This window comes from Crocodylus siamensis, chromosome 3 (assembly GCF_052110815.1).
Source record: "Crocodylus siamensis isolate JL-2025a chromosome 3, ASM5211081v1, whole genome shotgun sequence".
Taxonomy (NCBI): domain Eukaryota; kingdom Metazoa; phylum Chordata; order Crocodylia; family Crocodylidae; genus Crocodylus; species Crocodylus siamensis.
The window spans coordinates 221,792,646-221,808,991 of record NC_143397.1 but is presented as its reverse complement, the minus strand read 5'-3'; the positions used below and the strand labels follow the sequence as shown (position 1 = coordinate 221,808,991).

At 48.7% G+C, this 16,346-nt stretch overlaps 1 protein-coding gene across 4 annotated transcripts in view; it reads right to left on the bottom strand.

Annotated features, from left to right (window-relative positions):
• Nucleotides 1–16,346, bottom strand: part of VPS13B (vacuolar protein sorting 13 homolog B) — an 883,845-nt gene that overhangs the window by 461,038 nt on the left and 406,461 nt on the right. For all 4 annotated transcript variants that reach the window (XM_090040420.1, XM_090040419.1, XM_090040417.1 and 1 more), the window contains one exon: nucleotides 15,127–15,236. In XM_090040420.1, the coding sequence (XP_089896546.1) occupies nucleotides 15,127–15,236 (110 nt within the window). The remainder of the gene's footprint in view (nucleotides 1–15,126; nucleotides 15,237–16,346) is intronic.

Genomic DNA, 16,346 nt, shown 5'->3' with positions numbered 1-16,346 from the left:
GAGTTTGACCAGGAGTTCACCAGAGAATTGGCTGAGGCTGCACATTCCCGGTGCATGGTTGTCATAAGAGACTTCAGGTACCCAGACATCTCGTGGGAAGAGCACTTGGCCAAATCCAAGCAATTGTAAAGCTTTCTCTCATGAGTGGATAACCTCTATCTGCTGCAAGAAGTCGATGGGCCAACAAGAGGTAAAGCATTGCTCATCCTTGTTCTGGCAATGGGGGATGACCTAATCAGCAACCTAATGATCGAAAGGAAGCTGGGTGACAGTGACCGCAAGCTGATCACCTTCACCATCTGCCATAAAGCTGGCAAGTCAGTCAGCAATACAGAAGTCCTCAATTTCAGGAAAGCTGACTTTGACAAGCTCAGGAGGCTTGTCAGTGAGGCCCTAAGGGACCACGACCCAAAGGGGATGGGAGTTCAGGACGAGTGGTTGCTCCTCAAAGGAGCAATCCTGGAAGTGCAAGGAAAGTGTATCCCATCTTGGACAGAAGGCAGCACGAGGACAAAGCAGCCCCCTTGGCTCTGCAGGAAAACTAGCAGATCTCCTGTGTCTAAAAAGACAGATATACAAAGGGTGGAGGAGTGGATCCACCTCCAAGGAGGAATACTCTGCACTGGTCCAGACCTGCAGGGAGTGAACCAAGAAAACCAAGGCTGCGACAGATCTCCAACTAGCTACAAATATCAAGGATAATAAAAAGTCCTCTTTTAGATATGTGGGGAACCGGAGGAAAAGCAAGGGCAACGCTGGGCCCCTGCTGAACCAGATGGGACAACTGACAACCGATGCCCAGGAAAGAGCCAACTTGCTAAACGGGTACTTTGTGTCGGTCTTTCATCAGTCCCATGGGATGCCCATGCCCACTGTGGGACAGGGAGGCCCAGGTGAGGGAGATTCCTTATCCTCCCATCAATGCTGACCTCATGAAGGAACACCTGCAGAGTCTGGACACCTTCAAATCAGCTGGCCCTAATAGCTTACACACCAGGGTACTCAAGGATCTGGCTAGCATCATAGCTCAGCCCCTGGCACAGATCTTTGAGAACTCCTAGTGCTCTGGTGAAGTGCCCAAAGACTGGAAGAAGGCCAGTGTAGTGCCCATCTTCACGAAAGGGAGGAAAGTGGATCCAGCAAACTACAGGCCCATCAGCCTGACCTCTATCCCGGGGAAGATCTTAGAAAAGATTATCAGAGAGGCCATTCTTAACAGGCTGTCCGATGGCAACATCCTGATGGATTGCCAGCATGGGTTTGTTGCGGGTAGGTCTTGCTTGACCAATCTCATTTCCTTCTACATCCAGGTGACCTATCACCTGGATGAAGGAGAAGAGACTTATGTTGTTTATCATGACTTTAAAAAAGCCTTCAATCTGGTATCCCATGATCACCTCTTAGTAAAACTGGCTAACTGTGGCCAATGGATCTCACAATCCACTGGCTGCGAAATTGGCTCCGTGGTAGGACCCAGAGTGTGCTGGTTGACAGAAGTCAATCGTCATGGTGCCCTGTGACCAGTAGGGTTCCCCAGGGCTCTGTCTTTGGGCCTACACTATTTAACATCTTCATTAATGATGTGGACATTGGTATCAGAAGCAGACTGGCCAAGTTTGCCGATGACACCAAATTCTGGGATAAAGCATCCACACCTGAAGACAGGAGGGTGATCCAGGCTGACCTTGACATGCTCAGGAAATGGGCGGACAAGAACCTCATGGTGTTTAACACCGAAAAATGCAAGGTTCTCCACCTTGGGAAGAAAACCTGCAGCATGCTTATAGGCTCAGCAGTGCTACGCTGGCTAGCACTATGGATGAAAGGGACTTGGGGGTCATGATTGACCACAAGATGAACATGAGCCCCAATGTGATACTGCTACTAGTAAAGCAAGCAAAATGCTTGCTTGCATCCATAGAAGCTTCTCAAGTAAATCCCAGGATGTCATCTTCCCCTTGTACTCGGCCTTGGTGAGGCTGCAGCTGGAGTACTGCATCCAGTTTTGGGCTCCACAATTCAAAAAGGATGTGGAGAAGCTTGAGAAGGTGCAGAGGAAAGCCACACGCATGATCAGAAGTCAGGAAAGCAGACCTTATGAAGAGAGGCTGAGAGCCATGGGACTCTTCAGCCTGGAAAAGCGCAGGCTTAGGGGTGATCTGGTGGCCACCTATAAGTTCATCAGGGGTGTTCACCAGGATCTGGGGGAATGTTGACCACAGTGCCCCAAAGGATGACAAGGTCAAACGGTCATAAACTCCTCCATGACCGTTTCAGGCTGGACATGAGGAAGAACATCTTTACTGTCCAAGCCCCCAAGGTTTGGAATAGATTGCCAGCGGAGGTGGTTCAAGAGCCTACTCTGAGCACCTTCAAAAGACACCTGGATGTCTACCTTGCTGGGATCCTGTGATCCCTGCTGACTTCCTGCTCCTGGGGCAGAGGGCTGGACTCAATGATCTTCTGAGGTCCCTTCCATCCCTAATGTCTATGAAAGCTACGAAAAATGAAGGTCTAGGAAGTATGACTTAAAAGGATCACAGAAAGACATAACAACTGACACATTTCCAAGTGAAATGCACTTGGAAATGCTTCAAAAAAGAAACATTTCAGTCAGGGACACATGACGTCCCCTGTGCCTGCCACTCCCTGACTGGAACATTTCAAAATACTGCAACCTCTAGTGCCAGTGTACAAGGATAGGAGGTAGAGGGGAAGGGACAGAGCCTTTGCCAGAGAGGAGAGGTAAGCAGGGGTGAAATGGAGGGGGCAAAACAGTGGTGGTTTCCAAATACTCTGTACCTCTCCTCTCCCCTTTACGAGTCAGTAGGAGTTTGGCGATGAGGGTCAGGAGATGAGACCCAACCCCAGCTCTAGCCCTGCTCAGTTCACATGTACTTTTTCCATACACAGGTCACCAAAAGTAAAATGCTCCAGAATAAAACATTTCAATAGCTATTGTTCTAGAGCACTAGAATCATTTTTGGAGCATTTCAAAGGGCATATATGTTTGTACAGCTGGCCTTCTGAAATGTTTCTATAGCATTTGAAACTTTTATTTCTTATGTCTATCTAGACCCAGGCAACATTGGAAAAACTGGGATTATTTAGTTTAGAGAGGGAACTGGAGGAGGGAAAGGGAGGACTTGATAACTCTTCAAAGACCTGAACAGTAGTTAATAAGTGTAACGGTGATATATTATTCCCTTTGCTGCAGGGGACAGTAGAAGAAATAATGGCCTGAAATTGCAACAAGAGAAATTTAGGGTGGATACTATGAGGGTCATTCATCTCTAGGTAACCTGTTCCAGTGGTTTTGTGGAATCTCCATGCCTTTTAAGAGCAGGTTAGAAAAACATTTGTCTGGAATGGTTTAGACAAGGATGATCCTACATAGAAGTAGATCCAGGATTTTGCAAAGGGGGACAGAAGCAGCAACCAGCACTGCAGGGGTGAGTGTACTTGACTCTCAACCTCCTTCTCCTGCTCCTCATCCCCTGGGTAGGTAGACCACACCATGGAAGTAGTAGTCAAGGACTTCTTTAAGTCCCCAAAGCAGGTAAGAAGTCCCTACCATCCCCTCCCTGCTTAGATGCTCTCCCCCCATCCCTTTCTATCCACACCTGCCACTTCCACTATCTCAGTAACAAGGGATGTTTGTGTCCCATTCCAGCTGGACTGGCTCAGCCCAGAACAGCAGCAGTAGTGGCACATGGGTTCCACCTCACTGCCCTTCCAGGCTGGTGGGACACCAAGATTAGTAGGTGACCAGTTTAAAACTAACAAGAGAGAGTACTTTTTTATGCAATGCATAGTTAACTTACAGAATTCATTGACACGAGAGGGGTGGAGGCAGATAGGTTCAAAAAGGGATGGGAAAAATTCATGGATGATAGAGCTAAGGTATTATTGGCTATTGAAAAGAATTGCTAGAGATGTTTTCTCTGACATTTCTAAACCAATAAGGATGGATATCAGAGAGGATATTGAATGGATTACTTTAGAGATATCTGATTGAGTGCTCTCGCTCTATATCATCAATTTCTGCAACTGTCAGAACTAGAATTCTAGGCTAGATGCATTATTCGTCTGACTCAGTATGGCACTTCTTATATTCTAATGACCATGCAGAGAGGGGGAACCCCTCCACCCACTACTGGTATCCCAGGTTGAGCCCAGCCCCAGCACACCCTGGCTGGAGTGGAATAGGAGATCACCCTGCCCTCAGGACAGTAGAAGCAGTGGCAGGCAGGGAAGGACAGGGGATGTGCCTCTGAGCATGGAGGGGAACGGATGGAGGAGAATTCTTAACTTCTTTGGGGACAGAGTCTCTGGCTTCTGCTCTCGCTAAGCAGCGAGAAAGAGAAGCGGGGGTGCAGCGACACCACTGCACCTCCTCTGGATCTGCCTCATACCCTACCTTGAACAAGGGGTGGGACTATATCTGTAGTTTTAAACTTTTGTTTGTGAATCCCTAAAAAATTTTAAATGGAGGTACAGCTCCCTTTGAATTGTAAGTGGGTATTCACATACTTTTGATTCATCATAGTCATCTTTTGCAGACCCCTTAGACTGTCTGCAAACCCCTATGGGTCCATGAGCGACAGGTTGAAAACCACTGGCTAGGTGATTTCCAGAGGTCCCTTACTTTTCTATGATTCTATAATTCTAACATTAAGTGCAGAAAAGCAGATGGGACACTCAAATACACTTACTGTATTTACTTGAAAAAAAGATGACTCTGAATACAAGACAACTCCTCCACCCCATAATTAGATTCTACACACAGACAATTTTAGAATTTATTATAATTTTCCTTGTATGGAATCTAATTATTGGAGGATCATCTTAAATTGCTTCCCCACCCCTCCCAACTACTGCAGGTGATGAGGGGAGCAGTAATGGGGCAGGTAGTGGGGACAGGCAGTGGAAGAGACAGTAGGCAGGGCAGGCAGTAGGGAAGCAGTAATGGGGCAGGCAGTGTGGAAGTGGTGGGGCAGGCAGTAAGACAGGCATGCAGCTTTCCTCCTGCTGCCTACCCCCCCTCTCCCTTCCAGCCACAGCTTCAGTTTTCTTCCCCCTTTCCATCATTTTCCCCCAAAAAATCTCCCCTCCCTACTTTCCCTGCTGCAGCCCAGGGCATGGAACATGGCTCCAGCCCAGTTCCATAGCAGTAGCACTTCTGCTATGGGGTTGAACTGGAATAGTAGTTCTGGCTGCACACCACTGCTATGGGCCTAGGCTGGAGCCACGCTCTGTGCCCCCCGGCTGCAACAGGGATGGATCCAGCTGGTGCAGAACAAAGATAAGGAGAGGTGTGGTAGAGAGGGAGAGAGTAGAAGTAGCATAGGGGAAGGCTGGGGGCTGCAAGGGAGGACTGGCAGTGCATGGAGGAAGACAGCAGCTGTGGCTCCAGCTTCTGCTCCAGCCCTAACCACAGGTTGGGCCCTGAGCCACAACATCTGCCTTCCCCTTTCACCCCCCACTGCCTCAAACTCTATTGTAATGAGAGGGGCTTCCCTGCCCCCATGTTAAATAGGGGGAAAAGCCTTATCTTATAACTGAGTAAATATTGTAGGTCAGTCTTGAGTGACACCATACTTGTACAACTAAGATTTCATAGACATCAGGGCTGGAAGGGACCTCGGGAGATCATCGAGTCCAGCCCCCTGCCCAAAGGGCAGGAAATCAGCTGGGGTCATAGGATCCCAGCAAGATAAGCATCCAATTTACTCCTGAAGGTGTTCAATGTAGGTGCTTGAACCACCTCCGATGGCAGACTGTTCCAGACCTTGGGGGCTCGGACAGTAAAGAAATTCTTCCTTATGTCCAGCCTGAAACGGTCTTGCAGGAGTTTGTGGCCGTTCAACCTAGTCATCCCTTGGGGCACTCTGGTGAACAAACATTCCCCCAGATCCTGGTGGTCACCCTTGATAAACTTATAGGTAGCCATCAGATCACCCCTGAGCCTATACTTTTCCAGGCTAAAGAGTCCCATGTCTCTCAGTAAGATCTGTTTTCCTGACCTCTGATCATGTGCGTGGCTCTCCTCTGGACTCTCTCAAGCATTCTCCACATCCTTTTTGAATTGTGGAGCCCAAAACTGGACGCAGTACTCCAGCTGCGGCCTCACCGAGGCCGAGTACAAGGGGAGAATGACGTCCCGGGATTTGCTCGAGAAGCATCTATGGATGCAAGCCAGCGTTTTGGTCGCTTTATTAGCCACAGCATCGCATTGCAGGCTCATGTTCATCTTGTGGTCAATGATGACCCCCAAGTTTCTTTCTTCTGTAGTGCTATCCAACGTAGCACTGCCGAACCTATAAGGGTGCTGCAGTTTTTTCCTCCCAAGGTGGAGAACCTTGCATTTTTCAGTGTTAAACACCATGAGGTTCTTGTCCGCCCATTTGCTGAGCTTGTCCAGGTCAGCCTGGATCATCCGCCTATCTTCTGGCATGGATGCTTTGCCCCAAAGTTTGGTGTCGTCGGCGAACTTGGCCAGTCCACTCCTGACTCCAATGTCCACATCGTTAATGAAGATGTTGAACAGTATGGGTCCCAGGACAGAGCCTTGAGGGACCCCACTGGTCACATGGCACCCGGCAAGGTCTGGGGGGGCAGGGACTGGGGACTCCTGCACCTGTCCTGTAGGTATCCGCCTTAGGACCCTGGAGGAGCGGGTGCAGGAGCTCCTGGAGGAGGTTAGCAGGCTGAGGGGAATCCGTGAGGCAGAGGAGGAAATTGATAGGTATTTTCTTTCTCTGCAGGGTGGTACGACAGAGGAGAGGGCAGCCCGGGATGAGCCCTCCACTGCTGAGTGGCAGACGGTCTCCCGCGCCAGGGCTATTAACCATGTTGCGGCACCAGTTCCTCCTGTCCATCTGGAGAACAGATATGAGGCCCTGGCAGCCCTGGAGGAGGAGGGAGCAGTGGAAGATTCCAGGGAGGAGACTTTGCGCACACAATGTCCTGTGCCGGCGGCGGGAGTCAAGAGGCCTAAGAGGAGGAAGCGTCGCGTCATCGTGATTGGTGACTCCATCCTGAGAGGTACGGAGGGCCCCATCTGTCGCCAGGATCCCTCAGCACGTGAGGTCTACTGCCTGCCCGGAGCGAAGATTCAGGATGTGAAGGGGATGCTCCAGTCCATCATCCAGCCCACCGATTATTACCCCATGGTCCTCGTCCATGTGGGTACTAACGATGCGGCCAGGAGAGCCCCTGATCGCCTGATGGAGGACTACCATGCTCTGGGAGGCGTGCTGAGGGAGATGGGCGCACAGGCGGTCTTCTCTTCCATCCTGCCAGTGAGCGGTCGAGGCAGACGTCACGAGATGTGCATAGCGGAGACCAACTGGAGGCTACAGGAATGGTGCTTCGAGGCGGGCTTTGGCTTCCTCAGCCATGACCGGCACATCGTGATGAGAGACATGCTGGGATGGGATGGGCTCCACCTTTCCCCTAAAGCTAAGCGTGTGTTCTCTTCCAGGTTGGTGAACCTCCTTCGGCGGGCTTTAAACTAGGCTCATCGGGGGAGGGGGAAGATGAGGGTGGAGGAGACAATGAACTACCAGGCCCAGCAACAGCCAGCAAGCCCAGACCAATGGTCAAAAGGGAGAAACAGGTAAGTGATGGGGGACGGGGCATTGCTGAGACTAGGGGGTCAGTGGGCACAACCGTTGGAGGCCTCAAATGCCTCTACACGAATGCTCGAAGTATGGGGAAGAAGCAGGAGGAACTCGCCCTCCTCCTAGCTGTCACCAGCCCTGACATAGCAGGGATCACAGAAACGTGGTGGGACTCATCGCATGACTGGGCGGTGAGTGTCAAGGGCTATAGGCTATACAGGAGGGACAGGATAGGAAAGAAAGGTGGAGGAGTAGCACTCTACATCAAGGAGGAATATACTTCCTCGTTAATTAGCAAGGGGGTAGAGGGGGGGCACTCTGAGGTGCTCTGGGTTAGAGTAAAAGGCAGTCCAGGGGAGAGAGACTTAACGGTGGGAGTCTACTATAGACCTCCCAACCAGGGAGAAGAGCTCGACCAGGAATTCTTAGGTCAGCTCACAGAGGCAGTGAGGGCTAAGGATGTGGTCATCATGGGGGACCTGAACTTCCCAGACATCTGCTGGGAGGAGCAGTCAGCCAAGTCTGATCGCTCACGTCGGTTCTTAGCCAGAGTGCAGGACCTCCATCTAACCCAGGAGGTGCACAGTCCCACCAGGGGAGACGCCTTGTTGGACCTGGTGCTGGCCACAGGTGATGACCTGGTGAGGGGGCTGCGGGTGATGGGCCACCTGGGAGACAGTGATCATCGCTTGCTGGAATTCACCATCCAGCGTAAGGTGGCAAAGGGCTGCAGCAAGGCAACAGCCCTAGACTTTAGGAGGGCTGACTTCAACAAGCTAAGGAGGATCGTTGGGGAAGCGCTGAGGACCCAGAGGGGAAGGGAATCAGATGTCGAAGGTGAGTGGTTGCTCCTTAAGGAGACGATCCTCCATGCCCAAAGGGAGGTAATCCCAACAAGGGTCAAAGGGAGCAGGAGGGCACATAAACCCCCATGGCTCACTAAGAGCATCCGGGAATGTCTCCTTGCTAAAAGGGAGGCATATACCCAATGGAGAGATGGGGTCATCACCAAGAAGGACTATGTTACAGTCGCCCGAGGATGTAGTGGGGCAGTCAGGAGGGCCAAGGCAGAGATGGAGATAGGACTAGCTTCCCGGATTAAGGACAATAAGAAGTCCTTCTTCAAATACATAGGGGGTAAAAAGAGGGTCCCGGGTAATGTGGGGCCCCTGCAGGACACGATGGGCAACTTAGTCATCACGCCAGATGATAAAGCTAACATATTTAATGATTTCTTTGCCTCTGTCTTCCTAAGTAGGGACCAGTTCAGCCACCTCCCTGCTGGGCCCCCCTCGGGCCCCGGGAGAGACACGCCTGGGCCAGGGGTTAGCGAGGAGTTAGTTAGGGTACTTCTGGAGAGGATGGACGTGTTCAAGTCCGCTGGTCCGGATGATCTTCACCCTAGGGTTCTACAGGAACTGGCCGAGGTCATTGCGGGACCCCTGGCGCGGCGCTATGAGCACTCGTGGTGCTCTGGCGAGGTGCCGGAGGACTGGAAGAGGGCCAATGTGGTCCCTATCTTCAAAAAGGGAAAAAAAGAGGACCCGGGAAATTACAGGCCAGTTAGTCTTACCTCAATCCCGGGTAAGCTCTTTGAAAAAATTATCCTGGCACACATCCAGGAGGGCCTTGCGGGGGAATGCATGCTCAGGGGCAACCAACATGGGTTCATCAGTGGCAGGTCTTGTCAGACCAACCTGGTGGCCTTTTACGATCAGGTCACCAAATCATTAGACGCAGGGGTTGCTGTGGATGTAGTCTTTCTGGACTTCCGGAAGGCTTTCGACACTGTCTCTCACCCTGTCCTCATCAAAAAGCTGGGAGACTGTGGTGTCGATGCCCACACGGTCAAATGGGTCGCCAACTGGTTGGAGGGCCGCACCCAGAGGGTGGTAGTGGATGGGTTCTTCTCGACCTGGAAGGACGTGGGCAGTGGGGTTCCGCAGGGCTCGGTCCTCGGGCCCGCACTGTTCAACATCTTCATCAGTGACTTGGATGAGGGGGTAGAAAGCACCCTGTTCAAGTTTGCTGATGACACTAAGATGTGGGGGGATGTGGGTGCACTAGAAGGGTGCAATAGGCTACAAGCTGACCTTGACAGGTTGCAACGGTGGGCGGGTGAGAATAGGATGGGGTTTAGCACTGATAAGTGCAAGGTGTTGCACATGGGGAGGAAGAACCGGCACCACACTTACAGGTTGGGGAACTCCCCTCTTGCCAGCACGGAGACGGAAAAGGATCTTGGAGTCGTCATTGACTCCACGATGAACATGGGCCGGCAGTGTGGGGAGGCAGTCAAGAAGGCCAACCGTACCCTGTCATGCATCCACAGATGCATCTCGAGCAGGTCCAGGGAGGTGATCCTGCCCCTCTATGCGGCACTGGTCAGGCCGCAGCTGGAGTACTGCGTCCAGTTCTGGGCGCCACACTTCAAGAGGGACGTGGACGATATGGAAAGAGTTCAGAGGAGGCCACTCGTATGATCAAGGGTCAGCAGAGCAGGCCTTATGAGGAGAGGCTAAGGGACCTGAACCTGTTTAGCCTCCACAAGAGAAGGTTAAGGGGGGACCTTGTGGCCTGCTACAAACTGGTCAGGGGGGATCAGCAGGTATTGGGGGAGTCCCTGTTCCCCCGTGCGCTGCCAGGAGTGACCAGGAATAACGGTCACAAGCTGGCGGAGGGTAAGTTTAGATTAGATATTAGGAGGCGCTACTTCACAGTCAGGGCGGCTAGGGCCTGGAACCAGCTTCCAGGGGAAGTGGTGCAGGCTCCTAGCCTGGGGATTTTTAAAAGGAAGTTAGATGAGCACCTGGCCGGGGTCATCTGACCCCGGTGCTCTTTCCTGCCAAGGCAGGGGGTCGGACTAGATGATCTACCTAGGTCCCTTCAGACTCTAGCTACTATGAAACTATGAAACTACGATGAGTGACTGCCATCAATCACAACCCTCTGGGCCGACCACGGAGCCAATTTCCCAGCCAGCGGATCGTGGTGGAGCCAAGGCCACAACTGGCCAGTTTGGCCAAGAGGTGATCATGGGATACCAGATCAAAAGCTTTTTTGAAGTCAAGATATATGACATCAATCTCTTCTCCCTCGTCCAGGTGATAGGTCACCCAGTCATAGAAGGAAATGAGATTGGTCAAACAAGACCTACCCGCAACAAACCCGTGCTGGCTATCCCTTAGAATGTTAGCCTGGGCCAGTCCATCAAGGATGGCCTTCTTAATAAACTTTTCTAAGATCTTCCCCAGGATAGAAGTCAGGCTAATGGGCCTGTAGTTAGCCAGATCCACTCTCTTCCCTTTCTTGAAGCTCGGCACCACATTGGCCTTCTTCCAGTCTTTGGGCACTACACCAGAGTGCGAGGAGTTTTCAAAGATCCGTGCCAGGGGCTGGGCTATGACGCTCGCCACCTCCTTGAGTACCCTGGGGTGCAGTTTGTCAGGGCCAGCTGACTTGAAGGTATCCAGCTTCTCAAGGTGTTCCTTCACGAGGTCAGCATTTATGGAGGGAAGGGGATGCCCATCACCCGGATCTCCCTGTCCCATAGCAGGCATGGGCGTCCCATGGGACTGATGAAAGACTGACGCAAAGTACCTATTTAATAGGTTGGCTTTTTCCTGGGCGTCAGTTGTCAGCTGCCCCATCTGGTGTAGCAGGGGTCCAACGTTACCCTTGCTTTTCCTCCGGCTCCCTACATATCTGAAAAAGGACTTTTTGTTGTGTTTGATGCTTGAAGCTAGTTGGAGTTCAGTTGCAGCCTTGGCTTTCCTGGTTTGCTCCCTGCAGGACCAGACGAGCGCAGAATAATCCTCCTTGGAGGTGAATCCTGTCCTCCATCCTTTGTAGGCTTTCCTTTTTAGCCGCAGGAGGTCCGCTAGGTCCCTGGAGAACCTTGAGGGCTGCTGTGCCTTCTTGCTGCCTTTCCTCCGTGTTGGAATAGATTTAGCTTGTGCATTGAGGATCGCTTCCTTGAGAAGCAACCACTCTTCTTCAACTCCCATCTCCCTGGGGTCATGGTCCCTAAGGGCCTGACCGACAAGCCTCTTGAGCTTGTCAAAGTCGGCTTTTCTGAAGTCATGGACTTCTGTGTCGCTGACTGACTTGCCGGCTTTACGGCAGATGGTGAAGGTGATCAGCAGATTAATGTTTAATAGGTTGTGCAGTACCTTATCATCTTATTTATATAAAAACGCATTAGTCTTGTTCATGCTTTATCCTTACAGGGTCATTACACAATGAGATATGCTACTCATTCCAAACTTTCCCTATATTGTTGGGATGGTGTATATATGTTTGTTTTCAGGTTAAAGTTCTGATCTGGATAGCTTGCTACTTTTTCAGGGACATTTAAAATACATTGCATATACAGGTTTATGTGGTATATGTGTTCCCAGAAAACTGCATGTAACTTGAATTTGCATAAACGGAACCTAGTTTATAAGATAACAAATAGGGATACGTTACCACAGCGGTGAGGGAGGGAGGGAGTGAGGCTGGGGTTAGGGAAGGGGTGGGGGGAGATGCACGGCGCAGCCCAGTGGCTGCAGGCAGGTGCTGTTGGCTGCTCCAGGGGCTGCAGCAGGGGGTGCAGCTCTTGCTACTATGCACGCCCCAGGAGGGCTGTGGGCTAGGGGGCGGTGCCAGGCTCTTCTGGAGGGCTCATGCCCCCAGATCTGCACATGGGACAAGAACAGTCTGTCGTTGTGGGCTGGGGCCAGTGGCAGCACGGGGCTCCTACCCCTACAGACTTATTGCACATATCACAAATTCTGGGTGTAAAAAGGGTCATTGCATAAGAGGAAATTCACATATATAGAAACCCCATAAAGTGAGGGAAACCTGTATCTCTCTCTCTTACTGCCCCTATACATAAAGTAATGAGTAATATTTAAAGCTATAAACAAATAACTGCAAATTTTCTTATGGTGATTTTAAAACCGATGCTTATATTAGGAAAAAAGCTTTACAGAAACTATTATGACAATACATGTTTGAAAGCAGTACATTCTGCATTTTTTATTTCACTAAACTCTGGAAAAAAATCTACAAAGTTGGTGCACAATGCTTCTTTTTTCTTAGATAAGTCTTTAAGATAATAAACTCTACCTCTCTCCAATAAAATAGACATGGGAACTTATCCTTGGCTACAATCTTTTACTCAGTACAATGACAATGTTTTATTACAATCTTAAGCTTTCAATCCTTGAATGTGTTTGGAATTGGTATGTGAAGGGAAAGTGTTCTCTTGGTATTATTTTACTATAGAGATTTTTTTAAGGGATATGCATTTCCAATATGATAAAGAAAAAATTATATTTTCATAACATTAATGTTGATAATGACAAAAACATTCAAACTTGGATAATTAAAGTTTGTTCCCCACTACTAACTGGTTAATTGTGCAGTTATCTTGAGATCATCTACATGCGCAATGTACTTATCAAAGTCAGACCTCAAAAATGTGTAGTAACTCTATAGCTGGCTGCTATCAAGCTTTAATTTGAATATGTAGCAAGTTCTCCCCTATATACAGCTGGATGCCCTGTCAGCTGTGTTCTCCCCCCACAGGCATGCACCTTGCCCAGTCATGGCTGAGTCCTGCAACTGCTGGGGGCTCTAAGCCCTAACAGCTGCAAACTCTAGGTCCTGGAAGCAGCCTGCAGTTGCCAGCACTCAGAATCCCACAGCTATGGATGCTACGTCCCTGCAATGCACCTCCCATGTGTGTGAACATCCCAGGGAGATCTCTCAGAGGCAGAGGGCATGTGAAGTGCCCCCGTGGCTGGGATCCCCCCTACTGAGGGGGCCCTAGCTGCAAGAGCTTGCTTCTTGCTGGCACAGGGGGAGCCACTGGCAACAAGGTGCAATGGGATCTAATGCACAATCCCACAATCACACCTTCTATCATGCAGGGGCCATTTCATTTAGAAAGGAGGCACACAGAGCTGTAAACAAATAACAAACAGAAAAGAGAACGGTAAATTAGGAAATCCTATTTCTCTTCTTTAGTACAAGAGCAAAGAATGTTCAGTGAAATTTAAAGAAATTTTAAATCTGATAACATGATAAAAATACATTTTATTCTTCGCACAACAAGTAGTACCTGTGGAATTCAGTCCTAAAAATACTGATGGGAGGAAATGTTCAGTCTAAGTCACATAGATAATAAAATTAAATAGATAATAAGGTAAACAATCATCATTTAAAAAATTGTATAAAGCATGTCAATGCTCATGCTTCTAGGCACATGTTAATAAAATAGGGCCTAAAAATAAATTGCCCAAATACACAGGTTATTTCATAATTAGAGAGGGTTTTTTTTTTTGTTTTTTGTTGTTTTTTTTTTTTACACTTTCTGAACCTTAATATTACACTGGAGAGACCCCAACCTCAACTTCTATAAAAAGTCAAAGGTTCTTCTAAAGCTGCGGTTCCCACCAAGGAATCATGTTTAACCAATTAACTAGCTGCTTAACACAAAAGAAAACAAAAAGTGAGGCAAAAGTCTCATAAAAAAAATTAAAAATCAGCCTGAAATCCCCCAGTGTTTTCCAGAACATAGGGGAACCTGAGCCAGTTTTTGTGTTTGGAATGAACAAACAAGCTGGACTATTTTCACAACTATACTATCTCAATGACTACAAAAAAAAAGTTGTTTTAGAGAGCAGCTTCATATAACTGGCCATCTGAACTGGAGATGGATTTTAGACAAAACTTAAAACAAGCTATTCATATATTAAATTTTGGTCCTCAGCTTCAGCTTACTAAAATATAATAATGGACAGGACACAAACCACTCTTTTCATTCCTTTCCCCACCACTACTACCAACAACCCTGCTTGATGTATCTAAGCAACTGTGGTCTCAATGGGTGCGTGTACATGAGATGCTGAGCTACTGCACAGTAGCAGCTAAAAACTGCTACTGAGGAGTAGCAGCTAAAAATAACTGTGAGGTGACGGGACGGCACAGTAACGCTGGTTACTCAGCAGTCGGCTACTCATATAGACACACCCAATAGGACTGTAGTACTGGTTCCTGGATTAGCCTCTGAAACCTCACTGGTCAAGAAAAGTGTCATACAAAGGGTGTCTGGAAATGGTCCTTAGACGTCCAGTTCCTGGACTAACAGTCACTACTAGATCCGATAGGCTTAGAACCCCCTGGGATTTTGTGGCAGAAATCAATCTCAACTGACTCATGTCCTTCCAGAAAGTTGGGAAGGGTCAGGGTATAAAAACATCTTCCTCTTTAATGACACATTACAAGAAAAATAAACAAGTAATGTAATAATCACTTTCAATTTACATAATTTAAATGTTAAAGCTTGGATAAAATTTATAACTTTTAACTATTTAAAATTTTACCCAGGTCAACTTCATGTATGATAAATTATATTTAACACACTCAAAATTTCACATCAAATTAGACAGTATGCTGTAAGAAAGGAATACTTTTAAATTCATATTCAGAAGTCATTTTCAAGAATTCTTACCTGTTGAATGTGTCTACTACTTCTTTTTTGAGGTTGATAGGTAAGCCATGTATATAGGACGGGATCAATATTGACAGCTAATCCTTGCACACTGGTCAAAAGTACTGCACCTATATAATATAAAATACAATTAGAATGAAAGATATGTACAAAGGTATTTTTTAAAGTCATTTTGTAGTGACTACATTTAAAAAGTTCATTCCAATTCTAGAGGTATCTAGAGAGGATATTCTCTATTTTAAGACTGAAGAGTACCAAACAAACTGAAAGATTATTTGAAATTATAATTTAAAAGCAACCCCTTTATTTACTCCAGATTATATTTGCTACATACTTCTCTTGATTAGGTTGTATCAATTTTGCTGATGGCATAGTATCATAATTAGGGGTGCACCAATAAAGATTTTCTTGGGTAATACTGATGGCTGATTATTAACCAGCTATATCAGTCAATATCGATCTGATAGTCAATTTACAGGAATGTACTTGGGCAGCGTGGACAGCAGTGTCTGGCCAGTAAGTCTGTGGAGGGGGAGGGGCATGGCAGGGGAGACAGACACCACTCGTATGGTTGAGGGCCTCCATGGCCAGCCCTATGAGGAGAGGCTGAGGGACCTGAATCTCTTCAGTCTCCGCAAGAGGAGACTGAGGGGAGACCTTGTGGCTGCCTACAACCTTACTGGGGCCACCAGCAGGGACCCGGGGAAAGTCTGTTCACCAGGGCCCCCCTTGCAGTCACTAGGAACAATGGCCACAAGCTGAGGGAGGACAGGTTTAGGTTAGATATTAGGAAGAACTACTTCACTGTAAGGGTGGCCAGAGCCTGGAATAGGCTTCCCAGAGAGGTGGTGCTCTCATCTTCCCTGGAAATCTTCAAGAGGAGACTGGATAGGCACTTGGCTGGGGTCTTATGACCCCTCCCACCCCCAGTACTCCCTCCTGCCCATGGCAGGGGGTCGGACTAGATGATCTGTCTAGGTCCCTTCCAACTCATTAATTCTATGGAGAGGGAGAGGGAGTGGAGCAGGGGCAGACACTGCCCAGCTAAGGCAGTGAATGTGACCCCAAGCCCAGAAGCGGGACACAGCTGCGGGCAGCTTGTCCAGAGGGTTCACGGCAGTGGGGGGTGGAGGGAGGGTATATGCCCCCCAGATCTGTGCATTTAGGTGCCTGCTGTGGACTTGGGGCTGGGCCAGCCTCTTTGTGGTGGGGGGGAGGAG